General features: G+C 34.7%; 1 protein-coding gene across 3 annotated transcripts in view; it reads right to left on the minus strand.

Annotated features, from left to right (window-relative positions):
• DPYD (dihydropyrimidine dehydrogenase) overlaps positions 1-18,697 on the minus strand; it is a 720,294-nt gene that overhangs the window by 506,086 nt on the left and 195,511 nt on the right. For 2 of the 3 annotated variants that reach the window (XM_074370016.1, XM_074370017.1), the window contains exon 6: positions 8,532-8,728. In XM_074370016.1, coding sequence (XP_074226117.1) covers positions 8,532-8,728 — 197 coding nt within the window. The remainder of the gene's footprint in view (positions 1-8,531; positions 8,729-18,697) is intronic. The other variant, XR_012509124.1, reaches the window with a different exon arrangement.

The following is an 18,697-nucleotide window of genomic DNA, read 5'->3' on the forward strand; positions in this document are numbered from 1 at the left end:
ATATACCTACATACATGTATGTTCTGTAACTATAAGTCTACTTTGTTCAAATTCAAATCTGTAATTTTGTATTAGCATGCTGTTAAGGATATTACAGGATATGTTTTTTTCATGTTTATAGTAAAACAATCTTTTAGGAAAGCAGTAAGTTCCCAAAAGGATACAGTCATTAAAAAGTAATCCTATTTGATATCAGTGCTCATTGTTTGCACTTAAAAAAATACATGAGTCCTAAAATACAACCATTTCAACAGTTGGTAGTTTAGAGTGTTCACACCTAAGCTCAAACAACTTTTCAATACCTTATAGCAATAAAAAGGGTACATACGTTCATGAATATACAGCAATTCATGTATTCATTGAACTATTCATTCAATAAGCATTTACAAATACCCAGGCACAGTGCTAGCTGCAGTGATCGATGGCAAATTTGGCCAAATTCCCACTTTTAATAAGCTCTCGTTCTTGTGAGCAAAGATACATGAGCAGATCATTAGAACAGAATGTAGCACGTGTAATGAAGGAGATACATCCAAGCATTGGAGAGACTGATCTGTAAACTAAATAACTGTTGAAGATGAACTTTCTGGATCATTCAGTGCAAGGTCTTTCAAAGTGTATCTGTAGTTTTTTCATTATTTGGTGACTTAAGAACTTGATTATTCAATTTATTTCCATACATCAATCAACAAGGCACCACGCTCAGTGCTACAGAAAATGCAAAGTACTGAACAGTATCGAATCAAGGCCTTATATTAAAGGAGATTTCCATCTAGTTAGGGCGTAAGATTACACATAAGAATGATTTAGGGGTGAGGTCAGAGATGAGAACCTCCTAAGCTGGTCTGTGGACACCCACACTACCTCAGAGGTCATCATAACGCTCTGGGCACCACGGAGGGCTCTGCCTTTGTAGGGTAGCAGGATCTGACCCTCAAAGACACACCACTTTGGAACAGGATTATTTTGAGCTGAAGACAATTGAGAAGAAACATACAAGAAAAGCTCTTTACTCCTCTGTTTTTTTGCCAAAAAGCAGTATGTAAATTTGCAAAGGTATGTCTCCCTTTCCCATACCAAGAAGGGCAAAACTCTTAGGACAAATCACCAGGAGACAATTCTGGATCCTGTCAGCCCAGAGATGGGCACCAAGAGGAATCTGCCTTACAAACCTTACTAAATAACCCTTACATTTCATTAGTTTCCGCCCATATTTACCTTTTCATAGTTTGCTGCTCCTAAAAGGACAAACTCTTCTTCCTCTGTCTTGTCACTTCTCGCCATATGTATTGTTCTTTGTTAAGATGCTATATAAACCTCATTTCTGACCCCCATTCTCCGAGTGACTCATCACCGAGGTCTCCTATGTGTTTGAACAATACCTGTGCTAATAAACGCTGTTTTTCTCCTTAATCTGTCTTGTGTTAGTTTATTTCACAAGCCCAGCTACTGACCTAAGAGGAAAGAGGGTATTTTTTTTTCTCCCTGTACCTTCCAAGACCAAGCAGAGAAACTTTTAAGTATTACGGATCATGCATAGGCACAGACACCCAGTCTTCACAGACCTGGGGGCCTGTGGGAGAGGCTGAAAATGGAGTAACGTTGGAGTCTGATGAAGGTCCTCAAAAGGCTGGACAGGAAAGCAAAAATTCTAGCTAACTAAACCAACCACAGCAAGGTGAGGCTCTAAATACATACGAACACACTGTGAGGCTCAGCACCTTCCTCTGACATGGGACTTTTATGGGATCCAAGTAGAAGTGTACAACATAAAAGAAAAAAAAAGCTATCGTAGTTCAGGCTAATGGTTCTAATTTCAGAAATAGCTCTGACAGAGCAGGTAAATAAAGTAGGAATAATTTTTCTGTTGACCAGAAAGAAAGGAAGAGACCATACTCAACCTAGCAAGAAGAAATTTGAGCAAGGAGAAATTCTGTTTAACTCTGAAAACTAAAATGGCCACCAGAGCAAATGGAATGCCAGGAGCTTCAGCAGCTCTGCTCAGAACCACATGCTGCCCCCAAAGCATCGTAACCAACGCTTACCCTAGCATGTGTGTTATGAATAAATGTGTGAAGCTCACATCTCCAAGCATCTCCTAATAGGAAATGAGGGTGATGTGAGATACTAAAAAGTGTTAGACTTGATCCTAATCAAGTAGGCAGGGGACAGGGAGGTGATTATTGATTGCTATAAATGTGAAATGTGACATATTTATATTCACCAATGGATGAGGTCAGCAGACAGATGGGCAATAGCACACGCACACAATCACAGTACAGTGTGGCAAGTACAAAACACCGAAAGTGAACAAGAGCGTTTCAAAGGAGGAAAAGTGCATTGTGGGATGAGAGAACCATGTAAGTGAAATGTGACAAAGGATCACTTTCAGATAAATGAAGAAGACACATCTCAAGATGGGGAAAAGGATAAGGAGGAGGAACAGAAGGGGAAGGCGGGAAAAAAAAGTACATGCTGTGCTCAGGGGATGGGGAATGGAGCAGAGGAGTGTCAGCAGTCTTTAGCAGGAACCCTACCACCCTGGATACCAGGTGAATCTCACCTTATCTCAGAGCTTTAAATGCCATCTGTATGTGATGGTGCCCAATATTTATCCTCAGACCTGAATTCCAGACCTTCACATTCACTTGGACATTTAATAGGTATCTCAAATTTATCATGCCCCAAACTGAACTTTGGTTCCCCCACCCTAACATATGTCCTCAGATGAGTTGCTCAAGCCCTAAACTTTATACTCTGTTCCTTTACCAGCATCATACCAAGTCCAGGCACAGGACAACATAGAAAGGTACATTGTTTTTAGACTATTTAAAGAGTTATAAAACTGACAAAAAATAAGCCCATTTTGTATCATCATCATGAGCTGGTAACTCTAAACAATGTCAATAATATTCTAAAAACTCTTTGGTAAAGCTAAATTCTAAATAATTGCTACAGTTCTATAGAGTTTCAGTAATATAGGTGTAAGCTTTCAATGATCCCTTTTTATTATCCATTCTTTAAAAACCATTAAGTTCTACAAAGAAGTTAATACGCAGAACTCCAGTGAAACAGGGGTCCCTGGCACATGCTAATACAACTGCAAGCATCCCGCATCCCAATGGCCTGAGGGCAGTGTGTCCCCACCCCTGCAGGATCACGTATTCCAATGTTTAAACAGCCGATTTGTCATTGATAAAATGACAACACATGAAGCAACGTGACTCTACTTAAATCCCATTCTTTTGTGGACCACAAGAAGTTTTTAATTTGTATTTAAAATTTAAAACAGCGAAACAGTGTGAGCTATACCTCTGATATTAATTTTTCATTTTGATTGCTAATATTTGATTTTATTAGAGTGAATAAAAATTATAATTACTGAGCATTACATGATTCTTATTGAAAATTACTTTACTGTACAGACAAGAGATTAAGCGTGTTTGAAAAAGTTCTTACTCCCGGTGCCAAGTGCTTTAGTTGCAGCACTGAACTGCCATTGTTACACCCTCCTCACGCATTTACAAACACCTGACACAGTCTATATTTGGTTTATTTTTGCTTTAATGTCTGCCACCTCATCACTAGAATACGAGCCCCATGAGAACAGGTACTTTGTTTTATTCACTTTTGTAGCTCTAGTGCCTGAGATAATGACCAGCATGTAGCAGGAGATAAATAAATAAGGAAAGAAGGAAGGCAGGAAGGCAGGAAGGAAAGAAGGAAGGAGAGAAAGAGGGAGGGAAGGAAAATGATCAGTAAACATCAGCTTATGGAGGGCTTTCTGTGCCATGATAGATCCTTTATCTTTTAGGTTATTGAGATTTATTGAGAGTTTTCAAGTAGAAATCTAATATAACCAGATTTTGGAACTACAAGAGAATGAATCTGAAAAAGGCAAAACAGGAAGCAAAGAGATCCACTTGGAGGTTACTGCAGTGGCACAGGAAGTGAGATTTTAAGAACATCAAAGAGGGAAGGGTAAGAGGATATTTTTTATAGTCACAGAATACAAGTGCCAGGATAGAGAAGAGTAATGCAGATACCTCCGTGTGTTCTGGTGACGCCATCACTGGGACAGCAAACTCAGGAAGAGGAGCAATACTGGTATGGCGAGGTTTAGGGGACGTGGCCAGAATTTGAATGTATGACCAGGGCAGACATAGATTTTTAAATAATTTGCATGTAGGTGAGAATTGAAACCATGAAAATAAATGAGATGACCCTCAAGACTGCACGGTGAGAAAAGGGGCAAAATGATGGAAGATTGAATTTAATTGGAGTGTTTACTTCCCAAATTTATCGTGCTTATAAAAACAAAGTTTTATGCTTTATATAGTGCCCTTTTAACAATCTAAAGTTTTGGAAGAAATTTTCCATGTGGCCATAAATCCTTTAGTACGGTCAGTGGGTTGCCCAGATAATCTGAAAAAAAAAATGTCTCTTGTACATTCATGTTTCTTTCATCTAAATGGAATTAACCAGTAACAACCCCCTTTCACTCTTTCCAAAGCACAGTTCTCATACTTTGATAGAGCTTTACTTTCGTTTATCATGACATGCATACCACACTTTCAATGTGTGTTGCATCACACATGTTCTCAAAATATTTCCTATTACTACAACTACTTCATCTAAACCCCATTTCTTTATTGTCAATCAACTTGAAATACAATAGACACAGTGAAAACATAACGTCTGAGACAGCTAAAGCAAAGGCCATCATTGTTCTAACTGCCCTATCTAATAAAAAGTCATCATTCACATATATTAATTGCATAGGGAATCAGAAAGTATATGTATATATACGTGCACACTTAGAGTCTCTTAACAGCATCTTGATATACCTTTATTATCATAATATCAAGTCTTTTAACTTTTTTAAACTCGTATCTTGAAAAAAGAAGCCACAGTTGAAAGAAAGCAAGGCTACTGAATGTTTTATAAATTCATTGCAACATCAGAAACAATCAATTGATTGTGTTCAATACAACAGGGATTAAGTCCTGGTTATCTTTCACCAACTCTAGTGATGTTTTTAAAAAGTGGTTCTGATACTTATACACCAGGTTTAAAAGCAACTGTTTGGATGCAAAGGAAAAAGAAAGATAAAACCTGACATCACCTCTTTAAGCAACTGATTTCAAATACAAAGCTAATTTAATCTTTTTTAGCCACTTTGAAGATACAAGAGAATGAGAGGCATCTGTAAGAGAAAATAAATTAACAGAAAAGTGTTGTGGTTGTAATGCTGGCTACGTTCCAGTGCCAGTCTTTATAATCCTCTAACAGTGACACATAATGCCACTACCATGGGGCAGTCCAAAGGAGACTGATTAAACACTTCTATTGTCCCTGGACACTGGGAAGATTCAAAGGCAAAGGAAAGAAAATAAAACAAAAACAGTTTTAAAAAGACATGCTTGGTCATTAACCCAGGGGAATCTGTCCCACTAAAATAGGTTCAGCAAATACATAAAAACACAAGTTTAATGCCAATTTATATGATTTAGAATGCCCATCCTGTACTTGAGTTAAAAAATAGAGATGCTAATGACCGTAATAACCTTCTACCAAAATTGTCAACACAATAATTCACAAACAGGGCTTCTTCCATCTTAGGCTTCTTGTGAAAATGCAATTACTGGATAAAAAGATGTTTCCTACTCTACTAGGCTCCACAACAATTAAGTTCATATTTTTTAAATTAGCCCACATACTCGTTGATGTGTATAATTGAAAAAAATGTACAATGTTTATACGTATGTTGCTAATGGATTATGCTTTTCCTAATTAATAAAGCTGTGGTAAAATGCCATTAAAAAAGAAAGTCTAAATAATTTCAGCAAAATAATGTATTAGGTATTTTACTTTCTAGGAAAGACATTTTTATAAAATATATGAAATACCTTAAAACTCATAGTGGTGAAATATCAATGCAGAAAAATAATTATTCTTGGCAATAAGCCTATTTATTCTTCAGTTTATGCTTCAGATCCTCTCTAAAGGGCCTTCCTACTATGTGACATTTTTGCTTGATGATTCAGTCAAATAGCCATATAGTTTTATATTAATGATAACTTACCTTGAGTTAAGCATATTGCCAGTGGACCAATATTAAAATTTATACATTTACTGATACGTATTTATAGGTATCATAAAATGTAAAAGAAGATTAAGCTCAAATTTTAGTCACAACTTGATTAAATTTTTTCTCTGTGATTATTAAATATGACAAATTTGCTGCTTTAAAATAGTTCAGTAGCCATCAAAACTTAAATGCTAAGTATAGCAACAGATAAGCCATATGGCTGTATTTTTATAATCCATGATTATCTGACGTAAGGTAACACATTTAGGGAAAAAAACAATAAGTTGAGTAACAGTATTAATTTACCACCTAGATTCTCATTTTTACATCAGTTGTTTTAAGGGATATCCACTCCCTACTTAAAATAAAGTTTATTTCCTTATGATCCTAAACTTAATATATGTCCACTATAGAGTTTCATTTATTTTGCATATGTTTTTTCAGATCATTTTCCATTATAGGTTATTGTAAGATATTCAATATAGTTCCCTGTGCTACACAGCAAATCCTTGTTGCTTATTTATTTTATGCACAGTAGTTTACATCTGTTAATCCCAGACTCCTAATTTATCCCTCCCCCACTCCCTTTCACCTCTGGTAACCAAGAATTTGTCTCCTATGTCTGTGAGTCTGCTTCTGTTTTGTATATAGATTCATTTGTATTATTTTTTAGATTACACATATAAGTGATATCATATAATATTATTCTCTGATTGTTTTTCACTTCATATGATACTCTCTAGGTCAATCCATGTTGCTCCAAATGACAGTATTTCATTCTTATGGTTGAGTAATATATTCCATTGTGTGTGTATGTGTATATACATATATTTTTTTTCTTAAAATAATCATCTGGTGATGGGCACCTGAGTCGGCCCATCTCTTGGCTGTTGTAAATAGTGCTTCTATGAACATTGGGATGCGTGTATCTTTTCAAATTAAAGTTTTCATCTTTTCTGGATATATGCCCAGAACTGGGATTGCTGGATCATATGGTAACTCTATCTTTGTTTTCTGAGGACCTGCCATACTGTTTTCTGTAGTGGCTGCACCAGTTTACATCCCTACAGACAGTGTAGGAGGGTTCCTTTTTCTCCAAACCCTCTCCAGCAATTAATACTTGTAGACTTTTTGATAATGGCCATTCTGACCAGTGTGAGGTGATACCTCATTGTAGTTTTGATTTGCATTTCTCTAATAATTAGTGATGCTGAGCATCTTTTCATGTGCCTTTTGGCCATCTGTATGTCTTCTTTGGAGAAATGTCTAGATCTTCTGCACATTTTTTGATTGGGTTGTTTCTTTTTTGATATTCAGTTGTATGAGCTGTTTGTATATTTTGGATATTAATCCCATGTCGTTCATATCATTTGCAAATGTTTTCTCCCATTCTGTGGGTTGTCATTTCATTTTGTTGATGGCTTCCTTTGCTGTGCAAAAGCTTTAAGGTTTAATTAGGTCCTACTTGTTCATTTTTTATTTTATTTCCTTTGCTTTAGGATCCAAAAAAAAAATGTTGCTATGCTTTATGTCAACGAGTGTTCTACCTATGTTTCTTTCTAGGAGTTGGATGGTGTCACGTCTTATGTTTAGGTCTTTAAACTATTTTGAGTTTATGTTTGTATAGGGTGTGAGAGAACGTTCTCATTCCACTGATTTACATGTAGCTGTCCAGCTTTCTTAATATCATTTGTTGAAGAGACTGCCTTTTCTCCATTGGGTATTCTAGAGAATTTCATTCATTTTAAATAAAGCAAACTCCATCCAATTTTTAAGCTTGGTATAAATATCTGAAAGTCACCGATACAAAGTATACATTTTCCATTTCAATGTATGAATCTTCATGAGAATAAAAAACTATGTGACTGAATACTGGTTTACAATAATGATGCTGATTAATAGCAAATACTAATAAGGTATTTATAAGATAAGTACTAAATAAACATACATTGAAATGGAACATTTTTAGTAGACTCTAAGATAACTGTAATAAAATGCAAAACTTCAAAGACTGTAGACTGAAAATATGTGAGCAGGACATACGTCCACGTACACGACTAAATGAATTGTCCAATATTCTGCGGAAGGAGGTTTCCCCATCACTAACTTGCATAATTTTCACATATATCTCCATTAAAAGAAAGATTTGCAGGGATGAAATAAGTTTTCGTATGATTGGTTCCTCTTTCATAAAATATTTTGCTGAGATTTCTCTTAAATTCATAGGACTGGACAGATAAAATTTTAAATAAATATTGCTTAAAGCCAACTGTGAATTTAAAGTGAATAATGAAATCAAAATTTGAGCATTTGGAAAAAGAACATTTAACAATACCACCTGCGAGCCAGAAGTTCCTATATGGTTACAAACCAACAATATTCGTAACTGTTTTGCCCCATCATTTCTGACGCTATGAACATGAAATAAAGTCGACGTTACCTTAAACCACCCGCATATTCTTGCTTTTCGAATATGGTGATGTCGGAGTAGCCTAACCGGGCCAAGAAGGAAGCACAGCTTATACTCACAGGCCCAGCGCCCAGAAGGGCGATCTTTGCAGAATAGGCTTTGGGCATCGCGTCCGGGGGCAGCAGAGAAGGATTCCTGATTTGTGGGATATTCATTGCCTTGAACACCTGAGGAGAAATCAATTGGAGTGGTTACAATTTTTAAACCAACTTTTATATCTTCAAACATATTTTTAATGTTTCAAATCCAGTCATGCTTTTAATAGAAATAAGCAGTACATTTTAAGTATTAATATAGCTACTTAGAAATTATATTGGGTCAAGTCAATGCCAACTTATGCTTAACTAACTCAATCTCTGAAATTCCTGTCTGGAGTCGTACCTCCTCTAGGAAGCATTCCTGACTCATTTTCCCTGCTCCCAGCTTTGGGCCAAGTTCAGTGCTCCTCCTCCGAGCTCGCTTCGTACGCTACTAACCCAGGCTTTTACCATTATATCTGGTGTCACATTTCCCTGTTAGTCAGTAGAACATTAGTTGCTGAGTCAGAGAATATGTCATATGTGAAGATATACACATATAACTTATTAACTATTTGTTCTAAATCTGTTTAGAAACATGACAACATTGTGTGACCAGCAGTGAGCACTAACCTGGCACGTAATAGATATTCAGTAAATAATTTTTTGACATCTGCTTCTGGTTGAATTAGCTTTTGATGGATAACATTTCAAGTATCAGTTAGAAACACTGGAGAGCTACTGAAGTAAGCCAGACCAGAGGGGCCAAGATCGCAAAGAAAAGGGAACAAACAGCAGAGAAGCGAGATGACAGTTTAGGGGTTACTTTCGCCCTGAGGGAGTGAGGAAAACTATGAATCCTGAAGAGGACCACAGCTCAGAAGAGACAGCAAGAGAGATTTCTGGTAATCTTCTAGAACCAGAGAAACACAGGTTTGGGGGAATATAAGAGGCCAGAAACTGGAAGCAGAAGAAAGTGCAGAAAAGCTTAATTCTTACACTGCATAGGACAAAAGGCTAAGAATCTAAATTAAAGACATTAAAGCCCAGGTCTTTCAATAACTAAGAACTAAGAACTGCCAATAACTAAGAAAACAGAAAGAAATGCATATATAATCCAGTAAATATGGTTATTAAAGATGGACTTCAGAATAATTATAATGAATATGTTCAAAAAATACGTAAGAATGTGAACTTCACCAGGAAACTTGAATTTGTTTAAAAAAAAATTTTACAAAAGAAAAAATTCAAAATTAAAATTAGAAGCTAAATAAATGTACTTAACAGTAGTTTGAGCAGGTGAGCAAAAAAGGACTCATAAACTGAAGATGGGTCGGTAAAAACTATCTCTCTAGGCTGAATCTGGGAAAGCAAATAGGAAGGAAAATACAGAAAAGAACATGAGACAAAAAGGACAACACAAACAGATATAGAATCTGCACAACTGAAATCCTGAAAGGAAAGGAGAGAGAGAATGAGGCGAAAGCAGTATCTGAAGTGAAACAGAATAAGAATTGCTCCAAACTGAGCGACATCAAGAAAGAGATTCAAGAAGTTCTAAACCCTTAATTAAGTTAAATATAAAGAAACTCATGCACATCACAGTAAAACTGCTGTAAACTAAAGTAAGAAAAATAAAGCCTTGAAAACAACCAAAGAATAAAGACAGTATTACCAACGAACAACTAAAAAGGCTGACAGCTTTCCTCTCAAAAGGAATGATGGAAGTTAGAAGACAATGAAACTATTTTTTGAGCAATGGAGAAAAAAAACACTTCCACCTAGAATTCTATTCAGAAGGCAAATATCCTTTAAATGTGAAGGTGAAATAAAGACATTTGCAGAGAGAATTTGTTGGCAGCAGTAAAACAAATCCTGAAGAACAATAACGTTCTTTAGGAAGAAGGTTTTATCCCGGATGGAAACACAGAAATGCAGGAGGTAATAAAGAGCACTGAAATGTATAAATATGTGGGCACATGTACATGAATATTGACTGTAGAAAGTAATAATGTCGTGAGGAGTTTAAGACAAATTAAAACTGATACACGTTATATAAATCAAGCAAGGTTAGTTTGAGTTAAAGCACAAAAGACCACAGCATTATCTAGGAAGTAGTAAAAGTGCTAACATATATGACACATATATATGATACTAATAAAAGACTAGGAAAAGCATATTTAGCCAAGTTGTTGGAGGGGGGGAATGGACTGAAAATACTTTATTAATACAAAAGAAATAGATGAGAGAAGATTAATGAAAATAGTTGCAAGGAGGTAGGGGCAGGGGTAAAAACCCAGGAAACAGTAAGATGGTGAATATAAACACATACATATCAGTCTTTCCATTAAATGTAAATAAATTAAAATTCTAATTAAAAGACAAAAACTATAAAAGACACATACCTTAAACATAAGAACACAGAAAGGGATAAAATTGAAGGCTAAAAAAGTTGTATTATGTAAACACTAATCACAAGAAAGCTGGTACAGGTACACTGTATCAGACACCAGACTTTAAGGCAAGGCATACTACTGAAGTTAAAGAAGGTCGATCTACCAGCAAGGTTATACAATCCTAAATCTATAGGTAACTAATTCTAATTTCAAAATCTATAAGGAGAAATTGACAGAACTAAAGTAGAAAAAATAGATCAACATGTTCTCACTATTCTGTTTTGATCAAAACTTGACTATCGATAGAAATGGAATATGAATAAATTTATTAAGGATAAATTATTTATAATATTTAATGGATTACCTCACAGGGTTATTTGCATTTAACAGGACAAAGCAGTACATTTTTTCTCTCGTGGAAATTCAAGCAAAGGAAAAAAACAGATGGCAGTTTTTCTTGGGAGTATGGAATCGAGGAGACAGACCTTGGTGTTTTCTGGAAATCCTCCCACATACAGCACCAACTACTCTGAATAAAGTCTGACATTCAAAATATTTAAGGAACATCCAAATGATCCCATTTAAAAATTAAAGAAAGTATGAGCAACAAGTATTACAAGGCCTAATTTCTCAATCTGAGCTAATGGGCCTCACAAACGTTCCCGCAGAATTTTGTCATTTCTATCCTAACACTTATCACATGTTACTGACTTATCTGTTTCTTCCTTTAGAGCCTCAGATCTTTAAGAGAAGACACCTTCTTCAAATTTATCTTTGAATTTCTAGCATTTTTATATAGAAGGTGTACATGTTAATTAATAAAAAGTTTAAATCAAATTGGTTACTACCATTTCTTTTTTCCAGCACAATTTAGGGTTTTACAAATTACGGATATATATTGCTGCTCTTTCCTTTGCTATCTAAATAGTACAGATTTTTCTCTCATATTATTTTTTGAATGAATACATGTTTTTACCTTTCATTCTTTTCTAAACAATATGAAAAGGAAATAATTTTAATTCTAAATTAATACATTATTTTACTGAACCATTAATAAAATGTATTTGAAATCTACTCTATATTTTCACAAAATTTTCATGTACTTTTCACCAATCAATATTTGAAACATTCATTTTACATGATCAGGGAGAGCTACAGCTAATTTCATTTAGGGATTAAATAAATGCCAGTGTCTTTCATATTCAGTTGAGTACTTAGATTTGCAAACTAATAACTAAAAATTTACCCATGTTGAAATTTACTAGCATTTATAAATTAACATTACAGTTTAATAAACTTTAGAAGCATAAAACACAATTTTTAAAGAATCATTTATTGCTGGCATATACAACAAAAGATAATTTAATGTGAATACTTAAGGATTTTTACACGCTGAGAAGTTTATAATTTTAATATGTGACAATCAAATAGAATAGGATTTGTGTAATGTCTGTCTTATTTCATTCACTCAGAAATAAAAGATAGTTTAGTTTAAAAAAAAGAAAGAGAGAGACAGTTTAGTTTTGAGACACTAATCATATCTGACACGAAGTCTAGTCAGTGGTGTACAAATAAAGCACCAGTTATCCAATAACATACATTATGTATAAATTTTCACTTAAGAATATTTTAATTATTTTTAATAAAATTTTAAGTGTTCTTTTAAAACAACTGTCAAAATTAAAATATTGAACTAAAAAATAAGTTTCCTAAATCCCCACTAGTGCCAAACACGGAGGTGGAGGCTCTCAGTATGGAAGTAAGCGTGCTTCTCAGCACACAGCACCACTGGACGTGCACTGGGATGTGAATGATTAACCCCTGAGCTGTGCGGCCCCAGCTTCTACGGCTCATGAGCTGTTTAATACATGCTCGGTATACTATCTTGCTCAAGATATTAATCTATGGATTAACAGTCTTTCACCTGTTTTGTTTTGTTCTGTTATATTGTAACTTACTATTGTAATTTATTATTTTCCCCCTTAGTTTTATAGTATGTTGAATCAACCTTGGTATTTTTGCCTTATGAAGTAACTATTTGAATACAATTTTGTAAACTTTATCACAAAGGGTATCGAACAAGTCCTTTAACATCGCCATGCCTCAGTCTCTTCAGACTATAAAGTGGAGTTAATAATATTCATCTCATAGGACTACTGTGAGAATTAAATGAGTTAATACATGTAAAGCACTTTAGAAAAGTGCCTGGTCATATAGTAAATGTTCCTTCTCAATTCAGCTAGTATTCACACTCCATGAGACAGAGTTTATCTGAACTTGTACTGTCCAACATGGTAGCCACCAGCCACATGTGACTATTCAAATTTATATTTAAATCTGTTATAATTAAATAAAATTTAAAATTTAGTTCCCCAGTAGCACTAGCCACATTTCAAGTGCTCAGTCGCTACAGGTAGCTAGTAGCTAATGTACTATGAACGTTTTCACTGTTTCAGAAATTAGAATTCACAACTTATGATATAAGAGGCAAAATAAACTCAAGGGCATAGTTAATGTAAAAATTAAATAAATAATTATGAAGTAATGAGTTTTTAGTACTTGCTACATTTGTTTTTAATATGGTTTATATCATTATAAAGTTATATAATTTAATTTTTCATAGTGGTTGTATTTAAAACAGCCGGCACACAAAATTCTTGAAAATTTAAACAGCCTCCCAAGGGCTGAGTCAATGTGGTTTCAACACACTACTGAACTTAGGCGATATGTGACGGTTGATTTAATTTTTTCAATCTGTGAGATAGCTGCATCATCCATCCCGAATTTTGAGATGTATCAGCTACACTTTCCAACTTCCTCAAGATCTGAAAGAATAAGTGATACTCCATCCCTTTAAAACAGTGGTACTCAATTCCTTTTCAACTGAAATATACTTAGGGAATAATTTCATATGTACAGAGTATGCTTCTATAAATGTAGCCTGATTGTAGAAAATGTTTAAAGAAAAAAAAAAATTGGCCAAGAAGTCAAATAGCTCCACAAATATTTATGTGTGGGGGGGAAGGTGGAGGGGGGTTGATAAGATCTATTAAGATCTAATTACTTTATAAACCTGTGAGACATGAAATCAATCATTTATGCATACAAAAGAAGTGTCATTTTATAAAAGCAAATTAATATTTCTAATAAAGCAAACACTGCACTGTGTTTAGAATATTGGGATATTCTTCCTTATACTACCAATCCATAGTATGAATGAAAAAAGGTAACTAATACTATTGAGAAGACAGCATGAATTCTGTCCTAAATCTTAGTAAATTAAAACAAATCTATAAAATTTAAGAATTTTTAAAATAAATAGCAATAAAGCAGATTTTTCATTTCATTTTTTGAAACTAGTCTTCTAATAAATGCAACAAAATTACAAATAAATTATACATAAACGCTATATTAAACCCACTTATTTACAATATCAAAGAGTATTTCCTAATAGTTGTTCTTGGAGAATATTTCCTGTTGTTTCATAACATAACAAAAACTTAATCCAAGACAATTAAGCTCTTCAGGTGAGAAAGATTCCCTTCCTTTAAACAAATTTTAGTTGCCAGACCATTGATTAATTTTCTAAGATGTAATTTTTTTTCTAAGTCCAAGATTCAACTGCCAAAAACAATGCAATAAAGGAAACAAACAGGTTAATCAGTATCACAAAGCACTAATTCAAGTATTTGAAGAAGCATGGAAAGTACACCCAGTGTACCCTGCATGCATACTCCCACAGTACTAAGAAGGTCAGTATTCACTGAGCACATTCTACAACAGGTTTTATTCTAAGTCTCTGTATAGACGATCTCATTTAATCTTCAACAGTCCTATTATGGGTACAATTATTATTTCTACTTCCCAGATAATGAAATTATGGCCAAGTTCCCATACTAAGGATTTTATCTCAAGGTTATTTTATTTTCAGAGCCTGAACTCTTAAACACCAACGCTGTCAAATTTTTACAGTGATTTTCAGTAGGAAATCATTTCAACCCGTACCTTTTCAATAGGAAATGTATAAATGAAAGAAAAGTATTATATGAATTTACCTTTCCAAAGTCTATTACACTTATCATAGTCAATCTATGAACAACAAGAGCTGGTTGCCATACTCACAAATTAAATTACATTTACAAGCCAACAATGGTTAACAAAGTGTTTGGGACACATGGCACTACACCCTTGGTTTCCTACCATGCTATTCTGCAACTTGAGAAACTCTGGGAGTCAGCTGCATCACGATCTTGTGATGCATCAAAACATTTTATATTTATATAGGTTGAAAGGGGTTCCCTTCCCTACCCATGCTGTAGCACGTAGAGCATTTTAAGATTATTTTACTTCTATTAGTAGTATATAACAAACGTTTATAGAGCCTTACCACATAGCAAGCACTGTGTTATAGAAAACAGCGAAGAAGGCCTTGAAATAGCCCTGAAAGATCAAGCCGGGGGTTTATCACAAGTTTACTGCTGTTGAAATTGTATTTAGCTACCAGTAACGGAGTACTGACTGTCTTCTAGGCACTTTCCTGCAGGCTTTACATTTCTTTCGTTCTTTCTTTCTTTTTTTTTTTCACTTAACAGCAGAGTTTACAAGCTGATTTTCCCTGTAGATTATGAAGTAATCAGAGGGTTTTCCCCCCCTCATTTGTAATGCCAGGGCATACTAGAATTGTATCACATAGTAGGCATCCAGCAAGATTTTAATGAATTTCAAAATTCCTGAACTCCAGTGATAGGCTTCAACAAATGAGTAACAGTCACCAAGGAAACACAATTCTTCCTCAGTGATACAAAAAAATGGTTATTTACAGATTATTTACAAGTGACTATTTTTCTCGAGGAGCATTTAAAATAGATTTCCTTGCATAATCCCCCTGTGATTTCTGAACTTTCACTCATCTAGAAAGCGCATTTTTTTCATCACTCCAAATTGACTTTACTAACATTTTGTCCAAATTTCTCACGTTATTTTGAGGCAAGAGAGAGATTATCTTGATTTTAAAAATGGAAAGATTGAGACACAGAGAGGGGCCATGGGATTTTCCCCCAAGCCTCTTCACATTCTGGAGACAGAAACAGTATAATTTTCTAATATTTATATAGTGCTCTCTAAATGAAAACGGGCTAAGACAGCAAATGCAAAGATATTTACCAATTCTAATTTGAGAGTAACTTTTTCTCATTTTTAGCTTTCTTACTTTCTAAAATGGTACATAGTGAAAATAAACACAAATGTTTGGTAGCTATAATTTTTCCTCAATTACTCCATTTCTTCTTAATGAACCACACAGGAGCAAACATAAACTACAGGAAAATCATGACAAATTAAATATCCTTCCAAATTTCAGAATATCTCCACTAGCTGAAAGATATATTGCATAAGGATGGTTGTGTTCTGTATACCTCATAAGAGGTATGTATTTTTTCAGGTATTTAACTCAATTTTATTACAGAATAAAACACAATTGCTGGTAATTTCTAAAGAGATATTTCATCAGTATAGGTCTAAGAGAAACCTTAATAAAAATAATACATTGGTTTTCATTTTGCTGGTTTCAGTTTCTTTGAGTTATTTAATTAACAATATGACAGTCTGGTTATCTTCTGAATGCTTGAATGGAGAGAGATTGCTATTTGTTCATCCAAAAGTAAGTTACCTCAAATTACATGCCTTCTAGGAGACACTTCTATGTAATTTTCTTTGTAACTTGCTTCCTTTTGTGAAAGAAGTCAAAGGAAATACTGAGTACATACTATTCACTGCACTCATTCTTTGAAAAGAAATATTCTTGGGCTACCTGACAGTTTTCTCTACAACAATTAAACAAGGGGTGCCAAAAATTGGAGCTGTGTCTCAAACACATCAGAAATTAAAAAAAAAAACAAAACTTCATTCCATGGCAAATTTTCAGTTATCAACCTTATTAATGCATTACCAATTCTTAAAAATGTTTCATTATTTTCTTCTTATTAAAATAGATATTATTGTGAGACATCTGTGGCATGGTAAAAATACTATATAATTTGAAATCAGAATATTCTGTTCCATCCAATTTCCACCTTAATTTGATAAATAGCTTTACGTGCCCTCCATGCACCAGGCACCAGAATGAGTAAGACACAGACCTTCCACTAAGTAGTGCTCTGAGTAACAGAGTGCGCGTGTGTCTTAAATACAGAAAACCTATTACAATGCAATCTGTCCATGTGTAGGGTTCATTTTAACACATGGTGCTCCTGGAGCTGGTGAGAAAGAAAACTTATCCCAGAAAGGAGGAAAGATAACACCTGAGCCAAATCTTTAAAAAATGACACGTTATCGTGGAGAAGATTTCACCTCTCTAAATGTCAGCTCTAAAATTAAGAGGGTAATAATTACTTCAGCAACTGATTGTGAAGACTGAATGAATCATTGATGACAACCTTCTGGGATTAACACTTTCTCTTGAAAAGGCACTCTCCTAGGTGCTTACCATTTACATCCCCAGCCCTCAGAATCTTCAGAGTTAGGCATGATCGTTCATTTTATAGACAACAGAGCTGATTCCTAAATTACTATTCTTACATTGTAGTTCATATTTTTTTTTACTATTTTCACAATTTTTATTGAAGTATAGTTGATTTACAATGTTCTATTACTTTCAGATGTACAGCAAAGTGAGATATATGTATATATATATATATATATATATATTAGACACATACATTCTTTTTCAGATTCTTTTCCATTATAGGTTATTACAAGATATTGAATATAGTGCCCTGTGCTTTACAATAGGTCCTTGTTTATCTATTTTCATATTTTTATTATGATTAAACTAAATGATGTTACATTTGTGATTTAAGGCTACGATTGGATTAAATGGTTAAGTTGACAAAACACAATTTGAAAACAGGTGTGTATGCTTTGGTTATGAGTCAGTTTATTAATCCAAAATCATATGTGGGTTCAAACTAACCAGGACAAGAACTCATGTGCCCTCAGGACTCACTCATCTATTCTCTGTGCTTAAATTCTCACCCACTCCTGACTTTACTGCACTTAATGGACATCTTTCAGGACCCAATTTAAATTTCACTTTCTCAATTCAGCTTCCCCTCCCTGCTAGACTATCTGCTGGGTGTCCTAGTTGCCGGCTCCCACAGCCCTGCCTGACTGCCCCCGCCCCCAGCACTATATGGTAAGTTGCTTGCTTAATTGTCTTTTTTTCTCACTAGGCAATAAGCTCTCTGAGGACTGGTACCGTTCCTGTCTTGCTCATCACTGTATCCTTGGCACCCAGACACTGCCTAGCACCTAGTCACTCAATTACATGTTCATATTGGAGTTGGAAGATAAAGCTGCCAGGGGCCAGGGAATCCATGTTACGGCTTGCTGGGGGCAAGGGGATAGCAGGCAGGCAGCAGAGAGTGATGGAGACATGACAGACCAGAGGGACCATCCCCGTCCTGTCAGATTCAACCGATGGTTAAGACAATTTTCCTTAGAAACAGCAGTGATGATTAATTATGGAGCCAATGCTACTAGTAAGCAGCTTGATAAAATAAGAAAAGAACAGTAGTTAGAAGGCAGCCATAACTGAAATGTGCTAGTCATTAAGTGACATGCCAGATCATCATTTACTAAACTATTTCAAAGAGCCAGGTTCTGTTTTTTTTTTTTTTTTGTAGATCATCATTATTTTTGCTTTCATAATCTATTTCATTATTTT

This window comes from Camelus bactrianus, chromosome 9, assembly GCF_048773025.1.
Source record: "Camelus bactrianus isolate YW-2024 breed Bactrian camel chromosome 9, ASM4877302v1, whole genome shotgun sequence".
Classification (NCBI taxonomy): domain Eukaryota; kingdom Metazoa; phylum Chordata; class Mammalia; order Artiodactyla; family Camelidae; genus Camelus; species Camelus bactrianus.